At 48.8% G+C, this 26907-nt stretch overlaps 1 protein-coding gene across 3 annotated transcripts; it reads right to left on the minus strand.

Moving 5' to 3' along the window:
• On the minus strand, window positions 1-26667 carry Nlgn3 (neuroligin 3). Of its 3 annotated transcripts, XM_046467046.2 has the most exons (8): window positions 26531-26667; window positions 23336-23990; window positions 22635-22694; window positions 18733-18792; window positions 16933-17082; window positions 10257-10442; window positions 7046-7835; window positions 1-6019 (listed from the first exon to the last, which is right to left on the minus strand). In XM_046467046.2, the coding sequence occupies exons 2-8, from the start codon at window positions 23790-23792 to the stop codon at window positions 5176-5178; spliced, it is 2547 nt and encodes an 848-aa protein (XP_046323002.1). In that variant the 5' UTR covers window positions 23793-23990; window positions 26531-26667; the 3' UTR covers window positions 1-5175. The 3 variants fall into 3 exon arrangements, with proteins under 3 accessions (XP_046323002.1, XP_046323000.1, XP_046323001.1); XM_046467044.2 differs by lacking the exon at window positions 22635-22694; XM_046467045.2 differs by lacking the exons at window positions 18733-18792; window positions 22635-22694.
• Between the last annotated feature and the right edge of the window lie 240 nt (window positions 26668-26907).

Genomic DNA, 26907 nt, shown 5'->3' on the forward strand with positions numbered 1-26907 from the left:
ATGTTGATCCAAATCTGCTTTCCTATAACTTCCATCTATTAGATCTCAGAGCCTTTGGAGTCACACAGAACAAAACTACAGCTTCCTCTTCCCCATGAACCCAGAAACGATTTGCCAACAGTAGACAAATTTTCCCTGGGATTCTCCAGCCCCTCACTATCATCACCACTATTCTGAGTATGTTTTTGGTAATATCCCCCATGAAGTCTGGTGCTCATAACTGAATGAACAGGGGGCATCAGGTGTGGCCTGACCAGTACAGAGTAGCACAGGTGATCACCTCCTTTATCCTGACTTATTAATATAGTCCAAGGTCATAATACTTTTTGTAGCAACCAAACCATCCATTTGACTCAACTCATGATGAGCTTTCATTTTCTCTAAAAATTCCTTTAGGCCACATCCTATACTCGTACTGTTACATTTTGAAATTCAAATAAGGGACTTTACCAGTTTTGTGTAATTTATAAGTCTGATCTGGTGACATTAAAACAGAACCTTTTGTTTCATTTTGTTTTGTGTGGTGCTGGGGATTGAACCCAGGGCCTTGTGCATGCAAGGCAGGCACTCTACAAGCTGAGCTATATCCCTAGCCCCAAACAGAATTCTTTTGCATGTAGTCACTTAACCAGTTAAAAGTCCACCAATTTTTACTTCTACCCACCCTGCATTTTGTCTATATTGTCCCAAGAGTATTGAGAGAATGTTTTGTTGAATTCCAAATACATTGTGGGTATAGCTTTCCACTCCTCTACCTGTCCAATCTCCCTATCAAAGGAAATGAATTGAGTGGGAATTTTTTCCCCTAAGTCCAGGAGCTGAGTGATCTTCACTTTCTTTTCTAAGTGCTCACCAACCATTCTTTTAATCATTTGTCTCAGAATCTTGCCCTTGATTAATATCACACTTATTGATCTATAAATTTGTGGAATTTACCTTTTCCTACCTGCAAAATGGTGGGGGCCATGTTTGTTCATCTCTAGGCAGCAGCATGCATCATTTCCATTCTCCCTGGGGTTTGTAAAGCCACCACCATTTGTCCTGCAGTTGAGCTGTGAGTCCTCAAAATGGTCAGGGCAGTTATTGACCTAGACTCTGAGCTGGAGTTTCCCAGGGAAGCTCATGGCACCCTGGGATGAGACTGTCTTCAGGAGCTTGTCTCTGGTGTTCATCTTGTCCTTTCTATTCTGAAAATCCTTCTCCTTGGAGAACAGAAAGAGCAAAGTGGGGCTGAGAAGGCTTTATTTTCTCACTATAAAACCATTAGCAAAAGCATCCAGTCAGGGCATCCCATTGCTATTCAGTAACACCCAAACTCTCCTCTGTTATGAAGACTTCCACAACATGACTTGCCAATCTGATTCCTATCATTAAACTCAAACCTCTGCTTTGGTCAGGTCAGTCCCCTCACTGTTCCTCAAGTGTGCCCAGACCATCTCATCTCCATGCTCTGGTTGAGGTTTTTTTTTCTCAATTTGGAATGCCTGCTACTCTACCCACTTATATCCCACCATAGCATTTCATACATTTTCTCCAGTCCTTTTAATCTTTACTGTACAATTGAAGTCACATACTAAATTATACATTTCATTCATTTTATCATGGTTCAGCTTTGTCTTCCTATGTATGCACCCCACAGTGGGTATCTTCCATGCCTCACAGTATATATAAACCAGCACAGGGCCAGGCCTACAGTCCTGGTTACCATACTTCTGTGGAGATTTCCACAGTGACCAACTTCTGATCCTTCACATACACTACGAATTCATATCCCAAGATAGCTGTGTCCAGTTCCCTAAAGGACTAAAATAGAAATCAGATAAACCTAGAGATGTGGGCTGGATCTAATCTAGGCACTAATGATCTTTGCAATGTGGAATAAAATCCAAGTATATCCTAATCTTCTCTTCAAAGATCTGAGTTTTTTTTTGGTTGGGCAATGCTGTTGGTCAGCAATGGGGCCAAGAATCTCAAGCTACATGAGCACAGAACTGACTGTCAATGAGCTTGAAATCTCCTGCCTGTCCTGAAGGTTACCTCCTTTTTTCAGGCCTTTCAAAGGTGTGAAGACCAACTACAATCTCTCGCTGAAAGGTCCCTAATAGAATTGGAGCTGGGTTTGCTATGGCACCTTGAGGTGGTGAGAAGAGAAGCAATGTCTAAATCACCCCAAAATATATAGCCTCCTACCTGGAGGCACTTGTGCACGTGCGTGTGTGTGTGCGCGTACACACACCAAAATGGGAGGCCCTATTTGGAAGTATCTGAAATGGAGCAAAAAATAAATACTCTGAATTTATCTCAAAAGGTGATGTACTCCAGCCCTATACTCTCAGAAAGATGAAGGATACCAATGCTTTCCCTCAGTAGCCATTCATTCCATTTGTCAACTGTTATTGGGAATTTACTGGGTGCCCATAATTACTTCCTATGCATAGCAAAGTCTTTCCTTGGGTTTACTTAATCTAATTTTCTTCTCTATCACTCTCAGAAGAAATGGGGAACACAGGTCATGAGAGAACACATCTCTATCCTGTCATTGAAGATGACCATAGTACACGTGTCACTTAGTAGTCTAGTTGTGCTCGTTGGATGTTACCTTTCTTTTTTTTCTAGCTTAAAAAAGAAAAAAAAAAGTTCTTTGGCACATTGCTTTTGTTCTTCTCCAAATCCTCTCTACTTTTCCACATATGTTAAAAATGTACTAACCAAGGGCAGATACATTAATGCTTTGGAAGATATAACCAATGGCTGGTAGAAAGGAACAAGTGGAGCAGGACTGTAGGGAAGGTCATCTGTTATTGGGTTGCCTTCCAGCTCTGTTTCTATCACTAACTAAGATGGGGTTTTTTTGGGACCCATTTGCCCAATTATAAAATAGGTGGATTGGACTAGATAACTCTGGGGTTACTTCTAGTTCTGATACACTCTGACTACCTTCCAGCTCCTCCATGCTCTATTTTTGTTACTATATACTAGTATTCCCCATTAGTTTTGGAAAAAAAAAAGAAAGGAAAGAAGGGAGGGAAGAAGGGGTGAAAAAGGGAGAAAACCAGTTCTACAACTGTGGACTCATTCAACTTGTACACCCTCTTTCCCATTGTTCTTTTTTTAAAAACTATACATCTGTCAAGTTAATCATTGCCAATCTCTTTTGTACCATGTGCCATATTAGTATATTAGTTCTGGGTTTTGATCTCTGTGCATGCTAACTTGTGTTCATCCCCTCTGAACATCATTCTGGCTGTGATGGTTCATCTCCCTCATTTTGTCAGGGTCAATTTTAAGAATTCTATTCCTGATTTCTGAGCTATTGGCAACCCTGCACAATGTCAAACTTGATGAGCAGACTCCCCATTCAGTTCTTCAAGTCACTGAGAATCATGTGAAATCCCATAATGCTAACCCTGTGGTGCCTCACTGAATCTGTCCCCTGGAGTGGTCAGGGGGCTCACTGATCACAATCCTGTAGAGAAAAATTCTCAGGACCCAATGACTTCTCTAATTCTACTTCACAGAACAGGAAACAAGTATCCCTAGGGAAGGAGAAGGGACCTGCTCTGACGTCACCCAAGGCCAGGGAGTCCACATAGCTGATGCCGCACTGGATTTGGATACAAGAAAACTTTAGCATCTTAGAGGTCAAACCTCCTCCTAGCCCCCAGTCCAAGATGAGGGCAGGGTGGTAGCGTTGGTGGTGATGGCAGCAGAGAAGGAGGCGGAAGAACAGGAGGAGGAGGCGGTGAAGCAGCAGCAGCAGTGGTGGTGGCACAGAGAAGGAAGGAAGTATTATTTTTGCTGTTTCATTAGGAGGCCCAAGGTGCTGAGAGGAGGCTTCAGCTGCAAGAACCCAGAGTGCTGGGGGGCAGGGGAATGGGGACAGCAACCTGATTAAGATCAGAGAGGTCTTTGTGCAGGGGGCCAGCAGAGTGCAGCCCAGACTTGTATCAGCTTAAGGTAGGGGAGGCTGATGGAGGCTGCCTGATTGCCTGATTTCTAGCCCGCAGGGGCACCCTGCTCCGAGGTCTGTTGGGGCAAGGCCTGTGCAAGGGAGGCAGGTTGGGAGTGCTAACTGGATTTTTTATTTTTATATCAAGACACTGTGTTTAAAATTTTTACAAAGGACAAACTCCATGGGTTTCCGTTAGTGTTTTAAGAACTTTTCTTTAAAAAAAAAAAGCCAACAACAACAAAAAACACCGCCTTTTTGAAAGAGAAATGACAGACACAAAAGACTGTAAAGAAAATGGGGTGAATTTCTGATAGCATTTCCCCAAGGGCAGAGGCAGAACCCAGATTATATACCTGGGGGGTGGGGTGGGGAGGGGGTAATAATGACATGGCCTCCACAGTACCTTGTTTGTCAAACCTAGGGTCCCCTGGTCTAGCCAAGTCAATGCTGTTTGCCTTCAGGGGATCTGCATCCCTCCACAGGAACACAGAAAAGGTTGGAGATCTCTCTTCAATGGCCCTCCAGCCCCATCCATCATTAGCCCCTTCCTCCATTCACCCCATGGTTGTGCTCAAATCTGTTTCTTGGGAGTCCTGTTCCTTGGTCTGATTGTGTGAGCACGGGGGGGTTCCAAAACCAGAAAGAGCTGAGCCTGGAACCCTCCCTTCCAGAGCCTCTTAGCACTCATGGGTTGGAAAAGCATTTGTTCCAAAAATTTAAAAAAAATCAACAAAAACAAGACCCAGAAAAAAGACCAAGTCTGGGGGAGGAAGAGCTACTCTGCTCTTTAAAGCTCCCAAGTCTGGAGTTGGTCGTTGGTGCAGTTCCAAGAGAGGCCAAAGGCGAGCACCAAGGGGGTGTCCAGCTGTTGCTTTCAGGCCCCCCAGGAGTGTCTGTGGTCAGGCTCAGGGAGCTGGCTTCAGCTGCTGTTTCATGGATCCTTGGTTTACCAAGGACTCATTTGTGTCCCCATTTGCAGGGTTTGTCCAGGTTTACTTCAGTATTTGTGTTTTTGTACATGCGGGTGCATGTCCACATCTGTCTATGTTTGTGCAGATGGGTCTGCTGTAGGGTGTGGGTGCGTGCGTATACATATGTATATGTGTGTGTGTGTGTGTGTGTGTGTGTCTGTGTGTGTGTGTGCGTGCGCACATGCACATGTGCATGTGTTTGTGGATCTGGAAGGGAGGGAGCTGGGAGATGAGCTGTGCTCTGGGTTGGAGCTATACCCGGGTAGTGGAATGTGAGTGGGGCAGCCCGGTACTGTTAAACCCTGCAGCAAAGGTGTTATAGGGGTGCAATGTCTGCAGCCCTACCAGGGAGTTGGGAATCATAGTGATGGTGTTGGGGGTCATGAGTGGGATGTCATCGGGGGAGCGCCGCAGGGTCAGGGTATAGTCGGGCAATGCAGTGAGGCGCAGTGTGTCATGGGGGGGACCAGCCTCACACTCATGGTGAGTGGGTCCGAGCTGTAATGCTGCCAGCTCCTCCTCAGGAGCAGCTCCCAATTCAGGGGCTCCAGCTCCCCTCTGGGGGCTAGGCTGCCTCAGAGGCTCCTGGCGCCGTTTGTCCTTCCGGTAGTAGAGGGCAGCAAAAGCCAAAACATTGAGGAACAGGAGGGAGGCCCCCACAGCGATGGTCACACTTAATTCAGTGGAGTAGTCTCGAGGGTTCTCCACCAGGAGAGGCCCGGCATCCTGGTCCCCGTTCCAGGACCCTTGGGCATTCTCATTGCTGTAGGCAGGAGAGATGGCTGGCCGCTTGGTGCTCCAGGTCTTGCCGTTGGGCCTGCGGGTGATGTGGGAGCTGTGGGTGGTATCCGGGGGCGGCACTTTGGTGGTTGTGGATGTATAGTGGAACATGTCATGCAGGTTGTACAGGTGGGGCACCAGGTGTTTCCAAAAGGCAACCTTAGTGGCTCGGTAATGATCACGGACCCTTGGTTTCAGCCCGATGTGAAGGTAGAGCTGGTCTCGGGGATTGTATTTGGACCAGGCCACTTCCTCAAATCGGTTGGCCTTGGTGTGAATGAACTTGGTGTCCTGGGGGACCGGCTTGTTGGGATCCCTGAAACACCACATGGAAATCTGGGGTCACCACTCTACCTGGATAAGGAAGGGTTCAGTTTCCTTCTTCTCACACCTACCCCTAAACCTCTTCCCCAGTCCAAAATTTACCACCATTTCCATCTTTTTCAGGGTCCCTCCCTCTGTCCACTCCCCCTTTGCTCCAGGGCTTGAACTCCTTGTGCCCAAAATGGGCTTCAGAGAAACTATCTCACTCTTCCCTGTGCTTATCTGCTAAGATCAAGCTGTAGATATTTTGTCTTCTCTCATACTATTCAGCATTTATTAATCTTTTCAGCTACCCACTTTTGTGAAGAGCCCTCTACAGGCTGTTAATTCTCTCTCTCATTCCCTCTCTCTCCCCTCCACCTCTCTCTATTTTTTTTTTTTTTTTTTGGTGGTACTAGGGATCGAACCCATGGCCTTGTGCATGTGAGACAAGCACTCTACCAACTGAGCTATATCCCCAGCCCTTCCACCTCTCTCTTGAGACAGAGACTCACTAAGTTGCCAAGGCTGGCCTCAAACTTTGTGATTCTCCTGCTTCAGCCTCCTGAGTACCTGGGATTACTGGCACATGACACTGTGCCTGGCTTTTACAGGTTCTTTATGAATGTATAAAAAGTAAAAAAAAAAATTATGGTCATTTCATACAGCCTCTGACTGGTTAACCTTGATTCCCACAATTCTGCCAGTAAGTTGCACTTCTGCTCAGTTGTGATGCTAACAGAGTTGTGAGTCTCAATACAATTTTTCCTTTATTGGTTCTGGAGATTGAACCCAGGGCCTTGGACATGCGAAGCTGGTGCTCTATCACTGAGCTACACCCCTGATCCCTTCAATAAAATTTTTGAAGGAAGGAAAATGGCTACAAAATCTCAAAAAGGGAGGAGGGAAGGGGAAGTGAAAGGGTTAACAAGCAAGACTTTGGGAATACTGAAGGAAGGGAGATGATGAAAGAAGTTAGATAGCGGAGCAGAAGGGAGTGCATGCTGAGATTCCAAAGGGAAAAAATTTTTCTCCTTACCCAGTCTTGGCAAAGTTGGTCCAATAGGTCATGACGACAGCACTGAGCATAACGTCATTCTTGGAGAAGTTGCAGGGGAAAAGGTCAGTGGGGCCTACCATAGGGACACCAAAAACGTAGGGTACTTCATCCCCATGTGCTGCATCTGACCAAGCAGGCTTCATGAGGCTCTGGCAGTGATGGTAGAAGGCGTAGAAATAGGTAGGTGAGCCATATCGGGCATGCAGATCAGCTGTCACCACAGAGGGCTCCACCCACTGGTGGTCAGTGAAGAGTGCCACCAGTGTTTTACGACGGGTCTCAGGGTTGTCACGGTCTGCCCAGTCTGTGTACATGAACTTGATGGTCTCCCGCAGGGTGTCCTTACCCTCAGGGTAACCATACAGATTGTCCACAAAGTTGGAGACAGAATAGTCAAAGTCAGTGCCAGAGACACCATCCTCAGGGTCTACCACCCCTTCTACAAACTTGAGACCCTCACCCTGGTTGACACCTAGCATGATGTCATAGTTGAGGAACTCGCCCTGTTCCATGAGGATTTCAGGGTCATCAGGAATGACATCACCATCAATTACAGGGCCAAAGGCCACGTGGTAGCGGGCGGGCTGGATGTCCTGCTCTACCAGTTCCTTGGCGCTCTTTTGCCGAAGACAGTCCACCATATCCACAGTGTCCAGTACATTACAACCCACTTTGTCTGCCAGCAGGCTGGTATACTTCACTGGTTGGTAGTTCACAGCCCAGCTGGACAGAGCAGAGCCACTTTGGATGATGGCCCTCTGGAAAAGCCCTACAGAAGATAGGTGGCACTAGGTTAGATCTACAGTGTCACACATGGCCATGAAACACCTTATTCCTTTATCACCGAAGACACCCTATGGTTTGCATGGGCTAGAAGGGGAATAACTCTCTTAGTAGGGGATAAAGCATTAGAACCAGACAAGGGATTACTGAGTCCCTTCCTTAATGGGTCCTGTCTGGTTGTTTCATTGCTTCCCGGCCCTGGTGAGATGTTGGTAATTTGGGGGTTAAGGAAATGCCAGGAAAAATTAACCCCTTGGATCCCAAGCATCAGTCTCCTTATGCTCCCTCTCTTTATTGCTCCTTGTCTCTCCCTCTTGCTTCCTGCCCAGCTGGGCCCAGCTCTGTGCCAGCGCACCACCAGGGAGCTGGCACTTGCACCACAAAGGGGTCTTTTTCAAGAGAGATGAGAAATGCAGGGAGGAGTGATCCCCACATTCTGGGGGTTTGGGGAAGGATCCCAAGGGCAAAGGCCTCGCTTGAGGTCTCAAAGTCTCCCAGGCATGCATTCTGCCAGTCTGTGGTATCCACAGAGACTTTCCTTTCACTGAAGCTACTGATGCTTCACCTCCAGATTTTCCCCAAGCTGAGAAGGAACCAGTCCCCCCAAACTCAAAAACAAGATGATCCTTTCCCCTCTAGGAAAAAAAAAAGTTATCATTCTCCCCTGTCCCCAACATTCCCAAGGGAGAATTTGGCTCTCGGGCACAAAATTCCATTGCTCTAAGAGAAAAGCAGTTTGCAAGGTCAGAAAAAAGAGGGAGAGAATATAAACTACCACTTAAATAGAGAACCTCATTTTTCCAAGATTATTTCTTTCTTCTTCCCTCCCTTCCTCCCTCCCTTTCTTCCTTCCTTTGGTGCTGAGGATGGAACCCAGGGTCTTGTATGCCAGGCAGGTGGTTTACAAAGGGGCTACATCCCTGCCTCCCATTCCCTGTCTTTAGAGATGCAGATTATACTTTAGTCTTCCCTTACCAGGTAGTCTCTGGAGGGACACAGACAGACTGTTCTAGGACAGAGAAGGTGATTCTTCTGTCTCAGAGATGGGCTTTCCTCAAAGAGAGCCTGCAAATCTTCCTGTGAGAATACCACTAACTCATGGGGTCAATTTCAATGAACAACAACAAAAAAAAGTGTCCCCTCTCACAGATTTCCCTACTTCAGAGAAGGGAGTGTGTGTGTGTGTGTGTGTGTGTGTGTGTGTGTGTGTGAGAGAGAGAGAGAGAGAGAGAGAGAGAGAGAGAGAGAGAGAGAGAGAGAGAGAATGTGGTAGTGGGGATTGAGGCCAGGGAGATCTACCACTGAGCTACATCCCCAGCCCTTTTTAATTAATTTTTTTTTAAATTTTGAGACAGGGTCTTGCTAAACTGCTGATGCTGGCTTCCAACTTGCGATTCTTCTGCCTCAGCCTTCTAAGTAGATGGGATGACACCTCTCAGAGGCAGGATATTCTCTATAGTCTAATGTTGGAGAGAACATTCCCTGCAGAGTGAAAAAGGGCCTATTCAACCCCTTGGAAGGGTTACTGGCAGAGGGACCCACCACCAGGACAGAGGGTAAAAATGAATGTCTCTTTTAGGTGGGTTGTACAACCTAGGAGGAGGTCTACAGTCCAATTATATACTGTCTTCCCTCAGAAGAAGCCAATCTTGCAGGTCAGGGATGTTAATTTTGTTTGTTTATTTATTTTTGCAGTTACTGTGGACTGAACCCCAGGGAGCTCTACCATGGAACTACAACCCTAGCCATTTTAATTTTTTATTTTGAGACAGGGTCTCTTTAATTTGCCCAAGCTGGTCTTGAACTTGTGATTTTCCTTCCTCAGACCCCTGAATCTCTGGATGGTGCTGAGGATGGAACCCAGGGTCTTGTATGCCAGGAATTACAGGCATGTGCCACAATACCCAGCAGGATTCTCACTTTGAACCCTCCTCCCCCTGCTCAAGAACATTTTCCCTCTTGTACAGACTTGTTCTTCAGAGAGAAAAACAGAAATGAGTGTTTCTTACACCTAGAAACTAATTTCCACCCTAGATCTTGATTCTGAAGTAGTGTGTCTTTACCATACTGAAAAACTTCCCCTGCCCCAAAGAACTATTGCCTTTCAGAGAGAGGTATTGTATCCCCACTTTCCCACATCAGAAGGAACATCTTGCTCACTCAGGGTGTAAATGGGATTCTCTCCTGCCCTCCCTCACATTAGGAGAAATACTTCTTCCCCTAGAGAAAGATGTTTCTCTCTTCCACATCTCCTCAAAGGGATCTGGAGCTTGTGGAAGAGGGCTGGCTGCTTCCTCTGAGTGCTCCTGGGGCATGGAGTTGGGCAATCTGAAGCCTGCAAAGCCTGGGACTCAGGATACTTAGCCAACATTTGGCTAGTCCATGTTTTGCCCCAAGAGCTACTCACCCTCAGAGTGATGTGACAGTGTGAGGAGGCTGACACAGGATGCACCGATGCCCGAGCCAAAGACGGTAATACGGCGGGGATCTCCTCCAAAGAAAGCAATATTCTCGCTCACCCAGCGGAGGGCCTGGATTTGGTCAAGGAGCCCATAGTTGCCCTTGGCAGCCTGATCTCCAGTGCTCAGGAAACCTAGATTCAACAAAGGGCATGAGGACAGTGAAGGCAGAGGGATGGAGAATTTGGATTATGATGGAAAGCAGAAGTTAGACAAAAGATCAACCTGCAGCTACATAGCTCTTTCTATCTTGCTAACAAACCATCACTCCTTTCTGCAAGGTCCACCATCATCAATACAGGAAAGGTGGGCTCTCTGCTTCCCATCCATTATACAGTGTGGAACAAAGGGTTGGGCCATTTAAAATGGCTGCCTCCTCCATGTAGCTCTACTGCAAGAACTGTAAAAGGCCAGAATTCAGCATCCTCCACCAGATATACTATCTGGAGACATGATTCTAACATCTGTTAAGATATAGGGAGCTAGGCGTGGTGGTGCAGGCCTGTAATCCCAGTGACTCCAGAGGCTGAAGCAGGAGGATCACAAGTTTGAGGCTAGCCTCAGCAACTTGGCAAGGCCCTCAGCAAGATAGTGAGACTCTGTCTCAAAATAAAAAAAAAATAGGGCTGGGGTTGTGGCTCAGTGGTAGAGCGCTCACTTTGCACATGCGAGACCCTGAGTTTGATACTCAGCACCACATAAAAATAAATAAATAATAAATAAATAAAAATAGAGCTGGGGATATTGCTCAGTGTTTAAGCACCCCTGGTTTAATCCTCGGTACCAGAAAAAAAAGGAAATATAAGAATAAAAAGGACTGGGGATGTAGAAATATATACATCTGCAGTCCTTTTTATTTTGAGACAGGGTCTTACTAATTTGAGGAGGCTGGCCTTGAACATATATATATATATATATATATATATATATATATATATGAGTGAAGGGGGTTTTAAAGTCAGATAGTCCTTGGTTTGAATCCTGACTCTATCACATCCTAGCCATGTGGTCTTGGGCAAGTTATTTAAAATCTCTGGGCCATAGTTTCCCTTTCTGCAAAATGGGACTAAAATACCTTATGGGGCTGTAACAATGATTAAAATGAGCATAAGCCCAGCACATGGTAGAGCTACAGTTATTTCTTTCTCCTTTCCGCTCTCTCTGAAGGAAGGGAAGATCCCAAAAGGCAACAATTCCTAAGCTCTCCTTGCCCTTCCTGTACAAATCAGTCCATTTCCACTTCTTTCCAGGGCCTTGGATGCCCCTCTTCCCCTTATTCTCAGGACACATCCTTATTTCCCTTCCTCTAAGATCTAGTGAATTGGAAACCTTGGGGGTGGGGCTCAGCTATCTGTGTTTTTCTTTTCTTCTGCAGTACTCAGGATTGAATCTAGGGGTGGTAAACCACTGAACTACATCCCCAGTCTTTTTTGAGACAGGGTCTTACTAATTTGAGGAGACTGGCCTTGAACTTGCCATCCTCCTGCCTCAGCCTCCTGAGTCACTGGAATTACACCCACCGCTCCTGGCCAGCAATCTGTGTTTTTAACTAGCTCCAGGTGATGCTAATGCCTTCTAAAGTTGCGAAGCCAGTGGCTTAGACCATCTTTTTCATCTAGTGGAGAAATGGGGAAGTCAGTGCTCTGCGTTACCACAGAAACAGGTCTTCCCGCCCACCCACTGGGATTTGCTGCTGAGGAGACATGTCACCATGGAGACTACCTTCCCACCCACCTGCTGGGATTTGCTGCCTCAGAGACTTGTTGCCATGGAGATTACCTTCCCGCCCACCTGCTGGCTATCCCACAGAGGATGTCCTATATTCCGCCCCCCCATCCTGCTTCCATTTTAGACTGATCCTGCTGCCTTGTTTCATCTCTTTTCCATGATTCCCAGGTCCCTGGGAAGGTCCTAGCTTCTCCTGCCCTAGGCTTTTGGAAGGTTCCTTTCCAGGTGGATAATTACAGTGGTCCTCCACATAGAAACCCATACTTGGATCAGTATTTTTTTTTTTTTTTTTGACTCCGCAGTTAAAAGCTCATTCACAGCTCCTGGAATCAACTTGGTGTAAGGCCATATTGGAGAAGGCTTCCAGAGCTCTCAGAGAGCTCTCTGGCAGTCTGGCAGTCCACGGGAAGAGGGTAATTTCAAATGGACTCAAGCAGGCATAAGACCTCATCACTGTCTCTCTCAAATCCTTCTGTGCCTAACTTCTACGAAAGAGCTCATCTTACCCTCTTCAAGTGTGTTATTAATTTATATTTGGTACGATTAAGTACATAAAGCACTTAGTTATTCCTTCAAGGACCTAGTCACACATCCTGTTTTCAGCCCCAGGGTTCAGATGAGGAAAGGAGAAAGAATTAGGGGAAGGTTGAACAAGGATGAACTTGAGGAGTCCTTGTTCCTCCAGACAAGGGAACCAGCTTCTTGGGCTGGCCCATGAAGAAACTGATGCTGCTCCCGCACCCCTTAAAATCTATGCTTACCAAGACCCAACTCAGGTGCCCGAGCCCTGAGACCCTCTGATGTGCTTCTGTTCATCTCCCTTTCCCCTTATCTCCCTCCCCCACATTCATTTTTCCTTTTCTCTCACTTAGGCAATAGCAGATTTGGCTTCAGCCCTCACCAAGCCATCATCTAACAAAATGTGTCAAGAATGTCTGTCCCAATCAGCAGGAAAAAGCCTGCAGTTGAATGTAGTAAATTTCTTTAATATGGACTGATTTTCTGGGTTAGGAACAAAGGTTTGAAAGCCTAGGTGGATAGTTTGACAACCCCTCTCTGCTCCCTTAAATCCCATGAGCCTCTGGATAAGGGGCATTGAAGTATGTAGATGGTGCCATGCCAATGATCCTTACTACAAGAAGAATCCTGCTTCAGGTACTATATCCAACAGGCTCAGGCAGTTGATATGGTGAACATGACTGACCCGGAGCACACAAAACCTGGTGATCTGGAAGAGCAGTCACATACGGCTACTTCTCCAGGATCTATCCCATCTATAGAAACCAAGAGAATGGAGGCTGAAGCAGCCAACTCTATGCACTGTCAGAATAAATCTGAGCCAGTCTCCCTGGGCCCAAGTTGATACTGCAGTACATGGTAAGCTTGTCAACAGAAGATGGGGGAATCTGGCAGACTGTGTCAAAGCTAGATATCTGTGTCATTCAAGGCTTGGTGTGTACTAGGTTCTCAGTTTGCCTGGAGGGTACCTGAGTAAGGATATAGAATTAAATTAATTCTGGAACCCAGAATAAAACTTGGCAAGCCCCTATTTTCTCAATCCCAGGAGAACCCGCATCCTATAACCTGCTGGAGTTCTTTTCTTTTGTTGGCCCCAAGCCCAGTTGGGGCTTCTCAAATAATAGCTACCCTTCTGTGCTGGAGGGAATCCAGGGACTAGACTGTGACATTGTCAACATACATGAATCAGCCAAGATGTCTAGAGAACCACCTTAGAGTGAACTGTCTGTTTGGGCTCAGTGCTCAGGAGAAGCTGATGGGAGGGAGGGTGAATGAATGCATATAATTGGGGTCCAAAACTGGCCACCTGTTCTGTGGTGCTTTGGGAAACAAAGCAACAAAGCCTCAGCTACACAGCAAAATCCCCATGTGTCAGGGACAAACCCATGTACTACATCTGGTGCCAAGAGACAAAAACATCTTGTATGTACCCAGAATGAAATCAGTGGCTTATTGATTATATTTGTGTTCCAGAACAGGAACTAAAGGGTACACAGGAAGTAGTGAGGGAACTTCTGACCAAATCTCAGTTATAACTACTTATGAGTGTGGGGTAATATTATTTGGATCATCAACTGCTTAAGCCCAAGTAATAATATTCCTGCTCCCCCAGATGTGCTGCTCTGATTATCCCAAGGAGAGGAGGTTGTAAAGTAGGGGTTCTCAGCCTGAGTTTCACGGATGAGCTTTAAGGGGATCTGTGAAATTGTTTTTGTAAATGCGTGTGTTTCATTTTGGGGAGTCCATAGCTTTCATCAGAATCTCAGAAGAGCCCAAGATTCCCCAGAAGTTTAAGAACTTTTGATATAGAAACTTAAGGATTAGAGCAGCTGAAGGGTGATGAAGTAATCAGCAAATCAGGACATCATACAGAGTGCTCACCAATGACAACCTTCTGTGCAGCCCACAGCTCCCAATTGACACTGTGGAGACCTCATATCCTATTAAAATTCTGTCTCTTCTTAAATCTTATGAGCCTCTCCTCTGCCTCTTCTTTGTGTTGTTTCCCCATGTCACCATCATTCTTTTTTGTCTCCCCAGTCCTCTTCTTCTCTACCTCACTTGTCCCTCTTTCCCTCTCTTCCACACTCTTTCCCTCCATTCCTCGTTGGCCTGATAATTTACAACTGAAGTATATTCTTAGTATTCTCAGTACATTCCAATAAATCTTATAGAATGTAGCTTTGTGTTTTATAATTTTTAAAAGCAGCTGAAATGATATTTTCTATTACTCTAAGAAAAATTACTTTTAGCTATCAACTACCCTGTATGCATGTCTATATATCTGCATGTGATTATGTTTGTGCATTCATTACACTTTAGGAACTGTGCAGTCCTAGTGTACAGTCACCTTTAAAGTATTATGACATTCAGATCTCCTTTCTTTACAGGATAGAAGAACTTACAAGAGCCCTGCTATGGTGTCTGAGGCAATGCAGAAAGATAGAGGAGCATGGGCAGAACTATGAGATCCAAGTTCACCAGGCTGTGTGGAGACCAGGAGCATGCCCTGCATGCTCCACCTGGTCTCAGGAGCTGCTGAAGGGGGAAACAGACTGCTTTTTTTCAGAGAATATAATTTCTCCACTCTGAGCTGAAAATAGGTATCCTACTATTGCACACAGGTAAGTCAACAGGAGATTGCCTTTCTATGCACACAACCACACCAAGAAGCGAAATGCAGCACCAGGACCTCTGGGGTTGGAACTGGCAAAGCAATAAAGTCAAGAGCAAATTAAAATAAGGTCCTCTTCCCCAGCTGGCCATGGAATAAGCCAGGCCTAACTGGTGGTTCAGTCTCCATCAGCCTAGGCCCTAATGGAACTTCTGAAAACACAAATCCTCCAGGTAAGAAGTTGGCTTCTTCATGCCACTACAAGGACATGGGGCCTGGGTGAGCATCTTAAAGGGAGAAAGGCCCTGTGTGTGTCATTGGCCTCTCTGAGGCACTTGTTTCCCTTAAGACCTTGGCCACAGGTAGGCATTGGTGGTCACCAAGGGTGATGCTGGGTAGAGGGTAGAAGAAATGTATATGTGGGGCATGTAAGTGTAGGAGGAAGCATGAATGTGTTTGCAGGTAGACATGTGTGTGTGTGTGTGTGTGTGTGTGTGTGTGTGTGTGTGTATAGATGCAGCTTTAGGTACATGGATGTGTGTGGGGTGAAGGAATAAATACACATGTATATATTGGGTATATATATATATGTAGGACATGTGTGGGAAGAGTATGTATATGTGTGCATGCATACATATGTGTGTGTGTGTATATATGTGTAGGGGGTCTATGGGTGTGTGTATATATGGGGGAATATATGAATGTAGCTTATGGTATGTGTGTAAGTTGTGGGAATAGGATATATATGGGGGCAGAGAGAGAGTGTGTGTAGTATTTGTGAATATGTGGGGTTGGGCAGTTTGGACACACAGGTAAGGATTTTATATGCATATTGGGAGGGAGAATATTAGTTTGTGTTTACATGGAGAAAGTGAGGGACAGATGTGTGTGTATGTGCAGTACGTGGGTGTGTGGAGTAGATAAAGTGGGATGTGCAGGAGGATATGAGTGTGTATGTATGTGTGTGGGTGGGTGGAAGGACTATTTATGAACATTTAATGTATGTGGGGTTTGGGTGTTGATAAAAATGTGCAGGTTGTAGGTCTTTGTGTAAATATGGGGTAGAGGAAAGTGTGAGTGTGGATAGGTGTAGATGTGATAAGATATAGGGAGAAGTATTAGGAGAATGTGTATGTTTGTGTGTGTATATGGAATGTGAGAGAAACCTGTGTGGGTGTGGAGCATATAGAATGTGTGGGTATGTGTATATGTGTATGGAAAAGACTACACTTGGAGTATATATGTGGAGTGGCAGGAGAATATGTCGATAGGTGAGGGAGTCTATGATGTGGACATGGAGCTATATGCATGTGTGCTTTGTGGGTGAGAAATAACTGTATGCATGGGGGTAGGTGGAGGGTGGTATATGACTCTATGGACATGGGGTAGAATAGAAGGAATATCTCTCTATATATAGGATCTTTAGGAACATAGGGCTGGGTGGGTAAGGAACAGGACACTAGCGAATAAATAGACCCTACAAAATAGCCAAGTTAAAGTCTGGGTGCAGAGACCTGGCTTGGAATCTAAGAGAAGGGATGAGTTTGAACTGCAATACCAGTGGCTTCTAAATATTCCAAGAAAGGGCCTGGGGATATGTGGAAGCCCCCAGAACTTAGATAGGGGTTATGGGATAACAACATTTTGACTATGATCATTACGCCAGCTAGAGAATCAAGGCAGCCTGTTTTGAGTTCTCTGGCATTCTTCCCTCCCTCCCTGAGATGCCAGTCTTCCTTCTAGGCACCTGGCAGGGAACATACCTAGTACCCCAACTCGATAGTTGAGGGTGATGACGATGACGTTGCCATAACTGGCAAGGACGCTGCCATCAATCATGTTGCCAGTCCCTTCCATGTAAGAGCCTCCGTGGATGTAGACCATGACGGGCTTAGCACCACTGTCCCGAATATCTGCAAGGAGAAGGGGTGAGACACAGGCTGGGTAGGTTGCCCTTCCTCCCCCACCCCCGCCAGCCCTGGGGGGGTGCGGGCAGCAAAGCTATCCCAGGTGCCAGGACACCACTGCCATCCTTGAGGGCAGGACTCATGGGGGCTGCTCATCCCGGACCTCAAGAATTGGTCAGAGATATTTGAACTTCAGAGATGTTTGGGAGACTTGGATTTCAAGTGCCTCCCAACTAAAGATAGCCAGATACTTCTAGGCCTAGGTCAGCCATGGTTGGGCTCTGGGGGTGGGGAGGCAGCAGGAAGAGGGAGGACTGGTCTCTTTGCTGCATTAGGTGAGTCCCTGCCCTGGGCACCCAGGAGTCCTGGGACCTGACATGGCTTTAGAGAGCAGGGGCTGGGGAGCCCTGAAACCCCCAAGACTAGACCATTTACATGGAAAAACGGCCATTGGCAGCAGCTGGCCCCCCAGTGCAGACAGAGACAAGAGGGGTGGGAATAAGGGGTGGCACAGGGAGAGAACAAGGAAGGATGTGGGGAAAGGGGAGTGAATAGCAGAGATAGGGTTGGGGGAACCTTATTGACATGGTTTCTCAGCCACGTGCCCATTTACCCCATTCTTCCCAGGCAGACTTAACCAGAAATACTGGGTTTGGGGCAGAACTGAGAGAGCCTGCTCCCAGTCAGCAATAAGATGAAGATGAAGCCTCCCCAGAGGCCATTCAATGAGGGCCGAGCAAGTGGCTGCTCCCAATCCCAGGCAACATGGCGTTGGGGCTGGGGCAGTCAAGAGAAGTTTCCAGGCCTGATCACCTTTGCCTGAAACCTGTCAGTCGGTGAGCTGGACCAACGCTCTGCCACACAAACATAGCCCTACCCATCACCAGTGGGCCCCCCTGAGCTGTCTGGCCCCGCCAGGGGTGAAGGGGCAGGACGAGGGCATGGAGGTAGAGGGGAATGCTCTGCTGCAAAACGAACGAATCTGTTACCCCAAGGAGGCAGGTTGTGCCGATCATCAGCCAAGGAGCTTGTGCCATCTACTGACAGCTGTGGTGTCCTGGCCTTAGCCTGGCATGTTAGTCCACATCTTTTTTGTTCTGTCCTGAACCTACTGCAGCCCGTAACCCTGTGATCATCATCTCTCTCTTTCTGGGACAATACTGAGGAGGTTCTAGCCCATTTGCTTGTCACTATCTTACTTCTCAGAGTGCTGACTGGCTGGGCCCCTGTCCCGGGAACCAGGCTCCCTCTAAGGTACAGGGGTCTCCTCCACGAAACATCAGTTCCTCAGCATTCATTTTCCTTGGTTCCCTCTCACCACCCTCCCCAGGTCCCACTGTTCTCCACTCTCCCTGCTGCTCAGTAGGGGCAGGTGCCCATGAACTATAGAAGATAGGGGAGGGTATGGGGCTGGGGTGAGGAAGATGCCCTCCCCATGGCTCTGCCTGTGGTCCCCTGCTCCTGCCAGCCATGCCCATCACCCCGGAACTCCCAGTGGCCCACGAGGCCAAAGACGGAGGAACAGCCTGAAGGCCTCATACAGGAACAGAAACACACCAACAGACGGACAGACAGACAGACGGGGCTTCTCCCCATTGAGAAGGGGAGGGGCTCTGTGCCATGCACCAGCCGCCACGCCCTGCAGCCCCCAAATACCTTCATCTTCATCCCCGTCATTATCCGCTAAGTCCTCGCCCTGTTTCTTAGCGCCGGATCCTGGGGACCAGACACGGGGAGACACAACAGCACAGAACAGAGAACAAAACAGAGAGAGAATTCAAAAACAGCATGACTGCAGTGTGGCCCAGCAAGCCAGCTCTGGGCCTGGGCCCAGGACAGGCAGGAGGGATGGCAAGAACTGAGGGAATGGGTGGGCTGAGGCCCAGACCTTTATTAGGATGATGGTGTTGCAGGCCTCTGCTGTGCTGGCCTCCCTGCACCTCCCTGCCCCACCTCCCTGTCCCCAACAGCCCCTCTCAACCAACCCCTTCCCAGTTTGGAAGGAGGTAGCAGCAGGTGGGCCAGGGCACAAAGCCAGAGACCCACTCAGGAGAAGGATTCATTCTGGGTGGAAGGGGCTGTGCATGTGTACACAGGCAGGTGGAGCTGGAGAGCAGGGGCAGGTATTGAAGATGAAGGGTGACACTGCCAGCACGTGTGAATATCCATGGGAGGTATTTAGGGCAGAGACATGTTCCAGGAACCCCAGGCCTGAGCTTCTGGGACCCAGTGGGCAGGATCAAACTGGGCCTCAGCTGACCCTGATTCCCACAGGAGAAAATGGGAGATGGAACTTTCCCTCTGGCCTTGTTCACTGGGGCCTCCTGCTATGGTTAATGGCAAGTGGGGTGCCTGCCCACAGGAACCAGTCTTGAGAGCAGCAAGCATTGCTCTGAGATGTAGAGAGAGCCAGAGGGCAGGGAGGGAAGGAAGAAATGGGGAAAAGCAGAAAAAGATGATGAGAGAGAGAAGAGAAACAAAGAGATAGGAATAATGGTAATTCCTACCATCTACTAAATATTTACCATGTGCCAGACACTCTACTTCTGCCACATTGTTTGATCCTTACTCCCCAATGAGGTAGGTACTATTCCTTACTCCTGTTTCACTGATGGGGAAACTGAGGTTCAGAGAGGTAAAGTGACTTGCTCAAGATCACACAGCTAGGAAGTGCTAGAGGTGAAATTCAAACCAAAGTCTGCTTGACTCCAAAGCCCATGGTCTTTCCACTGCACCATGCCACCTTTAGGGGATGGGGTAAAGTGAAGGGAAGAAACAGATGAGAAAAGAGGTGGAGCATGGAGGGAAGGGGAGAAGAAGGGAGAAAAGAAGAGAGTAGAGGGCAGACATTTAGGACCTGGGGGTAAGCTGGTACCAATTCTTCCTGTTCTAAGGAGACTAGAAGTGAATCTCAGAATGGCTATGGAGAGAGAGATATCCTGCCTGGATGCTGATCAGTGTGTGGAAATCGAGCTAATTCTGCTGGCATCCTAGGGTTTACCCTCTTGCATATCTTACAACAGATACTCTCAGCCTAGAGGAAGCGAATAGCCCTCTTTCTCAGCTGCTCTGGACTCTGGTGACTGGATTTCCTTATGGCTATTAATCAAAACAGGAACTGCCCTCATACTACAAAATGGCTTTTCAACTAGGGCAAGAGCCCAGCCCTAGGGTATAAACTGCCTCCAGCTTCCTAAACTTCCAATGGCACCTATGGTCTTATGTTAACTCAGCAGCTGCCAGTGCTGCCCTTAGAAACCTGATGGGACATGGTCATCAATCATCACCCACACAGAAGACAGCCCATCAAACTAAAAGGGATCACTTATCCCTAGACATCAATTCCCTGCAACTTGATGGGGTAGGTGAGTGGGGCATGTCTTCCCCAGGAAACCCTTCCCTTCTCATCCATTGTCCCTGGTTTAAAAGATGCTGTCCCTTCTTCACACTTCTGTGTTGCTGCATTGTCCCAGTCTCCTTCACACAGACACTTTTGCTCCTTCAACTTGGCCCTTGCTGAAAAATTCCTTGCTGCCACGGTCCTCACCAGGCACTATCCCCAGATGCTGTACAGCTGCAGGATCCCACCCAGGCTGCTTCACCTAACCTATGCACATCATGATGACCTCTGGGTATGGGTCTCCCTGAAGAGGCAAGGCTTGGAACTGTTCCAAATGGCCAACAGGCCCTAGAGAAGTCTCATTTGAACAGCTAAATGACCAAATTGCCCACTTCCCAGTCTAGCCTATGGGGCTTGGGGAAACCCGCTGAGTTTTCTGTATCAGGCTAGGAACTTCTTCAGGGCAGTAATTAGGTCTTTAGTCTTCAAAATCTCTCCTCTACCTCACATCACTCCATACCCTAACAGCACGTAGCACATGGCCTTGCCTCTCATCCACAATGGCCACTGGTAAATGTATTGAGTGGGGATTTCTAGTCAGCTCTCTGGCCAGTCTCAGGGCTAGACTGAAAAACCCTGGGTGCTTACTGGAGTCCTGGAGATCATTCTTCCTAAGAAACGGTCCATGTTAATGTCATCTCTTCTCCTCACCAGACCCCACCATGTAATTTATAGGAGCAGGTTCAAGAGACCCTCTTCCTGAATTCATTTAGAGACTGATGGAATGTTAAGGTCAGAATGGTCTCCTTTCACCTTCAGCTGTGGTTCTGAAGAACAGAGGTTCTTAGAGGAAAAGACTTGCCTGTGGTCTTACGGTGAGTTGGCAGCAGAGCTGGGACTCAGTCAGGTTTTGTGCTTCCCAGACCTTTTCTATAGCACCATAATGCTTCTGCATTTGTGTGAAAAATACTGATGTATTACCTACTATGTGTGAGGTCCTGGGTTAGATGTGGAGATGTGGGAAAACACTATCCTTTAGGTATTGTGTCTCACTCCATGCTCCAGTGTGCATCAGAAGCACTCAGGGCACATGTTCAACGTGTAGATTCCCAGAAATTCTTATGCAGTAGGGAACATCCCACCCCAGAAATCTTGATGATTTCATTCTGAGAAACCCTGCTCTATGATATCAAAAGAAAATGAACTCCAAGCTTGCCAAAGGGATATAGGGATGAGGTTGTGATTGTCCTCCTGTTCCTTTGGCTTTACTGTTTCTGAATTGGCCCAAATCAGGCCACATCTCTTTTTTTTTTTTCAGAGTTGGGGAGGTGGGAAGGACCAGATGCGAGTTGCCTCCTTGAACTACAGTGGAAAGAACACGCCCTGAGGGTCAGAGACCCAAGTTTTGGTCCCAGCTCTGCCACAGACCAGCAACAGGGGCCTTCAGCAGAAGCAAGTCACTCCCCTGGGCCTGTTTCCTCATCTGGAAAATTGGAATACTAATTCCTGCCTTCTTTGCTTCCTAATATGTAGGGAGAATTTTATGAGATTAAACATGAGAGCACTTTGTGGAAAACATAAAGTGGTATTTGAATAGGCAGAGAGAAATTTCTCTGAGCAAGAGGGTAAATTTACAGTCTGCCTCCCTTACAATCCATAGTGCCCAGACACCCCCCAAGTTCTGCCACCACAGCAGCCTGGGTCTCTCAACTAGGTTCTGACTGGAGTGGTAAGGCAGGGGCCTGGGGTGTGTGTGGAAGGAATAACTAAATCTAAGTATACATGTTTGGTCTAAGCTTCAGGTGGGAAGAGTTGAGCCCAGACTTTCAACCCAGAACAAAGCACTGGAGGGATATTCTTGTGGCTCCACTCCCTGAGGATGGGGAATCCTCTGGCTCCATCTTGGCTGCCTAGAGTTTCTCTTGAGGTGTCACCAAGAGAGCCACTAGCTCTGTCTTTGGCACACACTTTATACTGGAATTTGGAGCTGGGAAGACTGGAAGCAATGGGGTCACTTCTTCTGCTCTGAACCTGTCTAAGGCCACCAAATCCTCCCTGCAAAGCAGCCAGGACCCTCGGATGAGGTGGACCTTATGCCTGCTCACCACCCCCTGAGCCTGGGCTACTTGAAAGAAGGCAGGGTCCTCAGGGGCAAGGGCAGGTGGGCAGGCAGCCCTCCCTCTCTCTCTCTCTCCCTCCCCGCCGGCTCGCTACCTACCTCCTTTCCTACATATTTTCTTGTTGGGCTTTCGGGCGCATTCCTTGGAAATCCGCTTTACTGTAAAATGAATAAAAAACTAAAAAATAACAGGAGGCCTCTGCCCAGGGGCATGCACCCCCCACCCCCCAGGCCCCAAGAGCTGAGCTGCTCTGCAGGCGGCACATGGCAGAGAGCCTGTCCCACCATCTCCTTGTTTCTGTCACTTACCTTAGTGTGACCCCCGCGGGAGGAGGCATCAGCTAGTGAAAGAGGAGGCACCTAAGCATTGCCCACCAGGCTTGCCCCCCGCCCCCCACACACACCCAGCTCCCTTGGCCACACACACCTACCACCTTTAGAAGCAGGTGGAATGGCAGCAGGGGGGCCTGGTGGAGCCAGCATCCTCCCGCGGGCAGCTGCCAGCAATGACCCATACTCCCCCAGGGAACCCCCATCCAGCACTGGACCTAGACCTGTCAAAGCTCTCAGGCCTGGCCAGGCCCCTCCTGGCAACAGTGTCACTCACACATGGGAGCTCGGACAATGCTGGGGAGGGAAGAACAGGGAGGGGGAAGGGGGAGGCCAAGCAGAATGATAGTTAGAAGCATTTTCACAGACAGACAGACGCATGCTGCAGGGCACACAATCACATGCAAGCCACAAACACAATAGGGCAGGCGGGAGGCAGGGAGGGCACAGTGCCTGGCCACAGCACTCACCATCCTCCGTGGGCACATAGATGTTCAGATATAGGCAGTCTTCGTTGGGCTCCTGGATGTAAGTAGCAACGATATCCAAGTTGGCAGTGAACCAGACGGGCAGCATGACTTCAGGCACAGCTGTATGGATGTTCTGGGGGCACACTGGGGGAAAGTGTGTGGCGTTCCGGATGCCCGACCAGGACGGGGGTGGTTCAGGGGGCAGGAAACGTTTCTCGCCGATTGGGGGAGCTGCGTAGGGCACCCCCAGGTATTGGTCCACAGGCCCCAGGATCTCACTGGGCAATGGCACCCGGGCACCCCTTAGCTTCCCAAAGTGAGTATTGACTGTGGGTGCTGGGGCCTGGGTACTGGCCCTCAGCACCAAACTGAGGAACCACAGAGTGAGGCACAGGCTCCGGCCAACTGCGGGCGTGGGGCTCAGGGGCAGCGAGGGCAGGCCAAGCCGCAGCCACATGTTCCGGGCAGGGGGACTGGCAGGAGAGGCAGACTCCAGGGTCACAGCATCAGCCCAATAGGCAGCCCCTTCATGGCCACACTGACTTGAACCTCAAAACTGCTCTCGAGGGACACCTACAGGTGCCCGGCAACGTGGAGAGCTGGTCGTCCAAGCACCACGGCTTCAGAAAGGGGACTCCCTCAGGGCCAGACAGGCCTGTGGAAAGAGGGAAGCACATGTCATCCAAGATGCCTGGGAGGGCTACGGAGGGGTCCTGCTGGGCTTGGCCTATTCTCCTACAGTTAAGAGGGGTTTCACATGCCCAGGTTTCCAGGAACTCAGGTTTCCAGTGGATCAGTAGGTGATCCATTGCCGGTCAAAACCATTTTATGTGCCGGGCCATGATTGGGAAATCCAAAGGGTGACAATTGTTGTCAGAGTGACAATTGTTGCCACTATAAGTTCATAGTCCCCAACTTCAACTCCACAGCCAATGGAGATCATTGAGGTCAGCTGGAGTCAAAGTAGCAGGTGGTGGCAGGGGGTGGGAAGAGCTGGAAATAGATCTTGGATCTCTGGGCATGCTGTGTGAATATGGAGCTGTCTAGCCCCTGGGACCCAGTAATCCCACACAGGAACCTCCCCATTAGGACAGGGTAGGATTGTTCATCTCACTCCAGGTCAATAAGGCAGAAAACTGAAAAGCAGAAGATAGGCAGAGTCCCACAGAGAGATCCCCAAACCCTCAGGCAGGGCAGAGGGCACTGATGGCCATTCACCTGGGACCCCAGACCCTACCATACCCATCACTGCTCCCAAATCCTTAAGCCTTGGTCTTTTCTGTTGGCTATCTCTTAATTCACACTGAATGCCAGAATCCAGGGCAGGAACCTGTCTGCCTAGCATGCTAGGCATTGTCAATACTAGTCCAGTGTAAAATAAACAACAGAGTGTGGGGACACACACTCAGAGATTCATAGAAATAAACCCACAAAGACTCAAAGAGGGAGTAAGAGAAGCCAAGCCAGGATCACAGACACTGCGATATTCACTCACAGAGACATACATTCCAAAGCCCACAGAGATCCCCTCATATAGTTCCACATTCCGAGACAGTTGTGCTTCACACAGCCAGAGCCTCACATAGTGATACATTCAGAGACACACACAGAGACCTACTGAAATATAATCACACATACCCGCATAGGTAAATATCCAGACACATGCAGCATAATGGTGACACATAGGTGGAGACAGAAACAGAAATAACAACCCGCTCAGACACAGGCCTTCTGACACAGTTACACAGTCAACACATATACACAGGCACACACAGATGCTCCAGCATGGGCACACACGCACCCACGCACATGCTCATGCACCCACACACACCACAGGCACATTTAGTTTTTCCCCATTCTCCCGCCTTCCGAGATTGCAGGCCTGCTCCTTTAAGAAGTGGCTGAAGGGGTGGGGGAGGGAGATTGGGAACGCCCGGCAATCGGCTGCCACCACGAGAGGGGAATGAGAATGTGTGTGTGTGTGTGTGTGTGTGTGTGTGTGTGTGTGAGAGAGAGAGAGAGAGAGAGAGAGAAAGAGAGAGAGGAAAAAGGAGGAGGGAGGGCGGTTAAAGTGACTGAAGGGTGGGGGCTCAGAAGAAATGGGGAGCAAAGTATGGGGGGGAAATCCCAGACACTGCCCAGAATGCACCCTGGTGGAGAGGAGGAGGGGAAGGGGAAGGAAGGGGTAGGAGTAGGGAGGTGGGGCAGGAGGGAGTGGGTGGGTGTGTATATGGGGGGGGGGAATAGTCCGCAGCTGAGTTCACACAATCCCCCCATTCACCGTCTCCATGGCAACTCCGGGGCACAGACCGCTCATTCACACGGCTTCCCCGCCAGCAACCCCCCCATTAACCCCCTCGGTGCTGCCCCCACCTCATGAAATCCATTAACCCTTTCAGGATGCCTCCTCTCCAGTAACCCTTCGGCGCCAAATGCCAAATTCCCCTTTGAGTCAATTTCCTGCAGCCCCTCCCCCGTGAACACCTAGACAAACCAACCGACCCCCAAATGCCCTCTGTACCCTAGAACCCACTGTGAGTTCCCAAGGCCAAGATCTCCATCCTGGTCCAACTTGCAATTTGGGAAAAGGGAAGGGGAGGCAGCAATGCCAGGGATGAGAATGGCATCTGAGGGCACTTTGGGGGCTGGAGCGGTATTGGGCGAGGGGCATTGTGCAGGAATGGACCAGTATTGAGAACTGCAGTATTGGGGGCTACGCGGCTTTGGAATGGTATTGGGGGATGGAGTTGCACTGGAATGGGTAGGATAGAATAAAGGCCTCCATTGGGTGGGGGGGCTGCAGAGAGTGGGGGAGGGAGACTGGCTATGAGATGCTATGATGGAAGGGGGATGGGGCTGCACTGCAGGGGAGGGGGGAACTGGCAATGTGCAATACAGGAATGGGGCTGGGGGCCCTGGATAGGGGTATTTTGGTGAGCATGCGGATTGGGCTGTGGAAATAGAGGGACCATGGGCGGGAGGATGATAGGGATGCGGGATTTAGGGAGGAGGTGGAGGAGAGAAGCGAAGTGGGGGAGGATTGGGGGGTCAGGGGTGCCGATGAAGAACATGGGGTTGAGAGGGATGGGGCCATTGGCTGGGGAGTGGAGGAACCCGAGATTGGGAGGGGATAGGATGGGAGCAAGGTATGGGCAGCTAGAGGATGAGATGAGAGACCGGGGCAGGCGGCCTCACCTGTTCCCCGGGCTGCTGCGAGGGACTGAACCGGGCCACGGACCACCCATATCGCCTCCAGGCCAAGGGCTCGGCACCCGAATCCCCGAGATCAGCTCTCCGGCAGCCTGGCTGCTGTGCCCGCGCACCGAGGGGGCGCGCTGCGCGTGCCCGGACACGGGGGGGGCGCGGTCCCTGCCATTAACTCCTTTTGTGCCAGAGATGGCTCAAGTCCTGGGGCATGGCCCAATTCCCCCCACCCCCATGCTCAAGCATGTTCTGCTCACACACTCTCCCTTTCTCACACGCACACCTCAAATCACAAGCTGACAGGTGATCTCCAGGGACAGCTATTCCAAACTTTACCTGCAAAGCTTGAGACCTTGGAACAAAGGGAG

This window comes from Marmota monax, unplaced genomic scaffold, assembly GCF_021218885.2.
Source record: "Marmota monax isolate L192 unplaced genomic scaffold, Marmota_monax_Labrador192_F-V1.1 WCK01_AAM20220418_F8-fsc00284, whole genome shotgun sequence".
NCBI lineage: Eukaryota > Metazoa > Chordata > Mammalia > Rodentia > Sciuridae > Marmota > Marmota monax.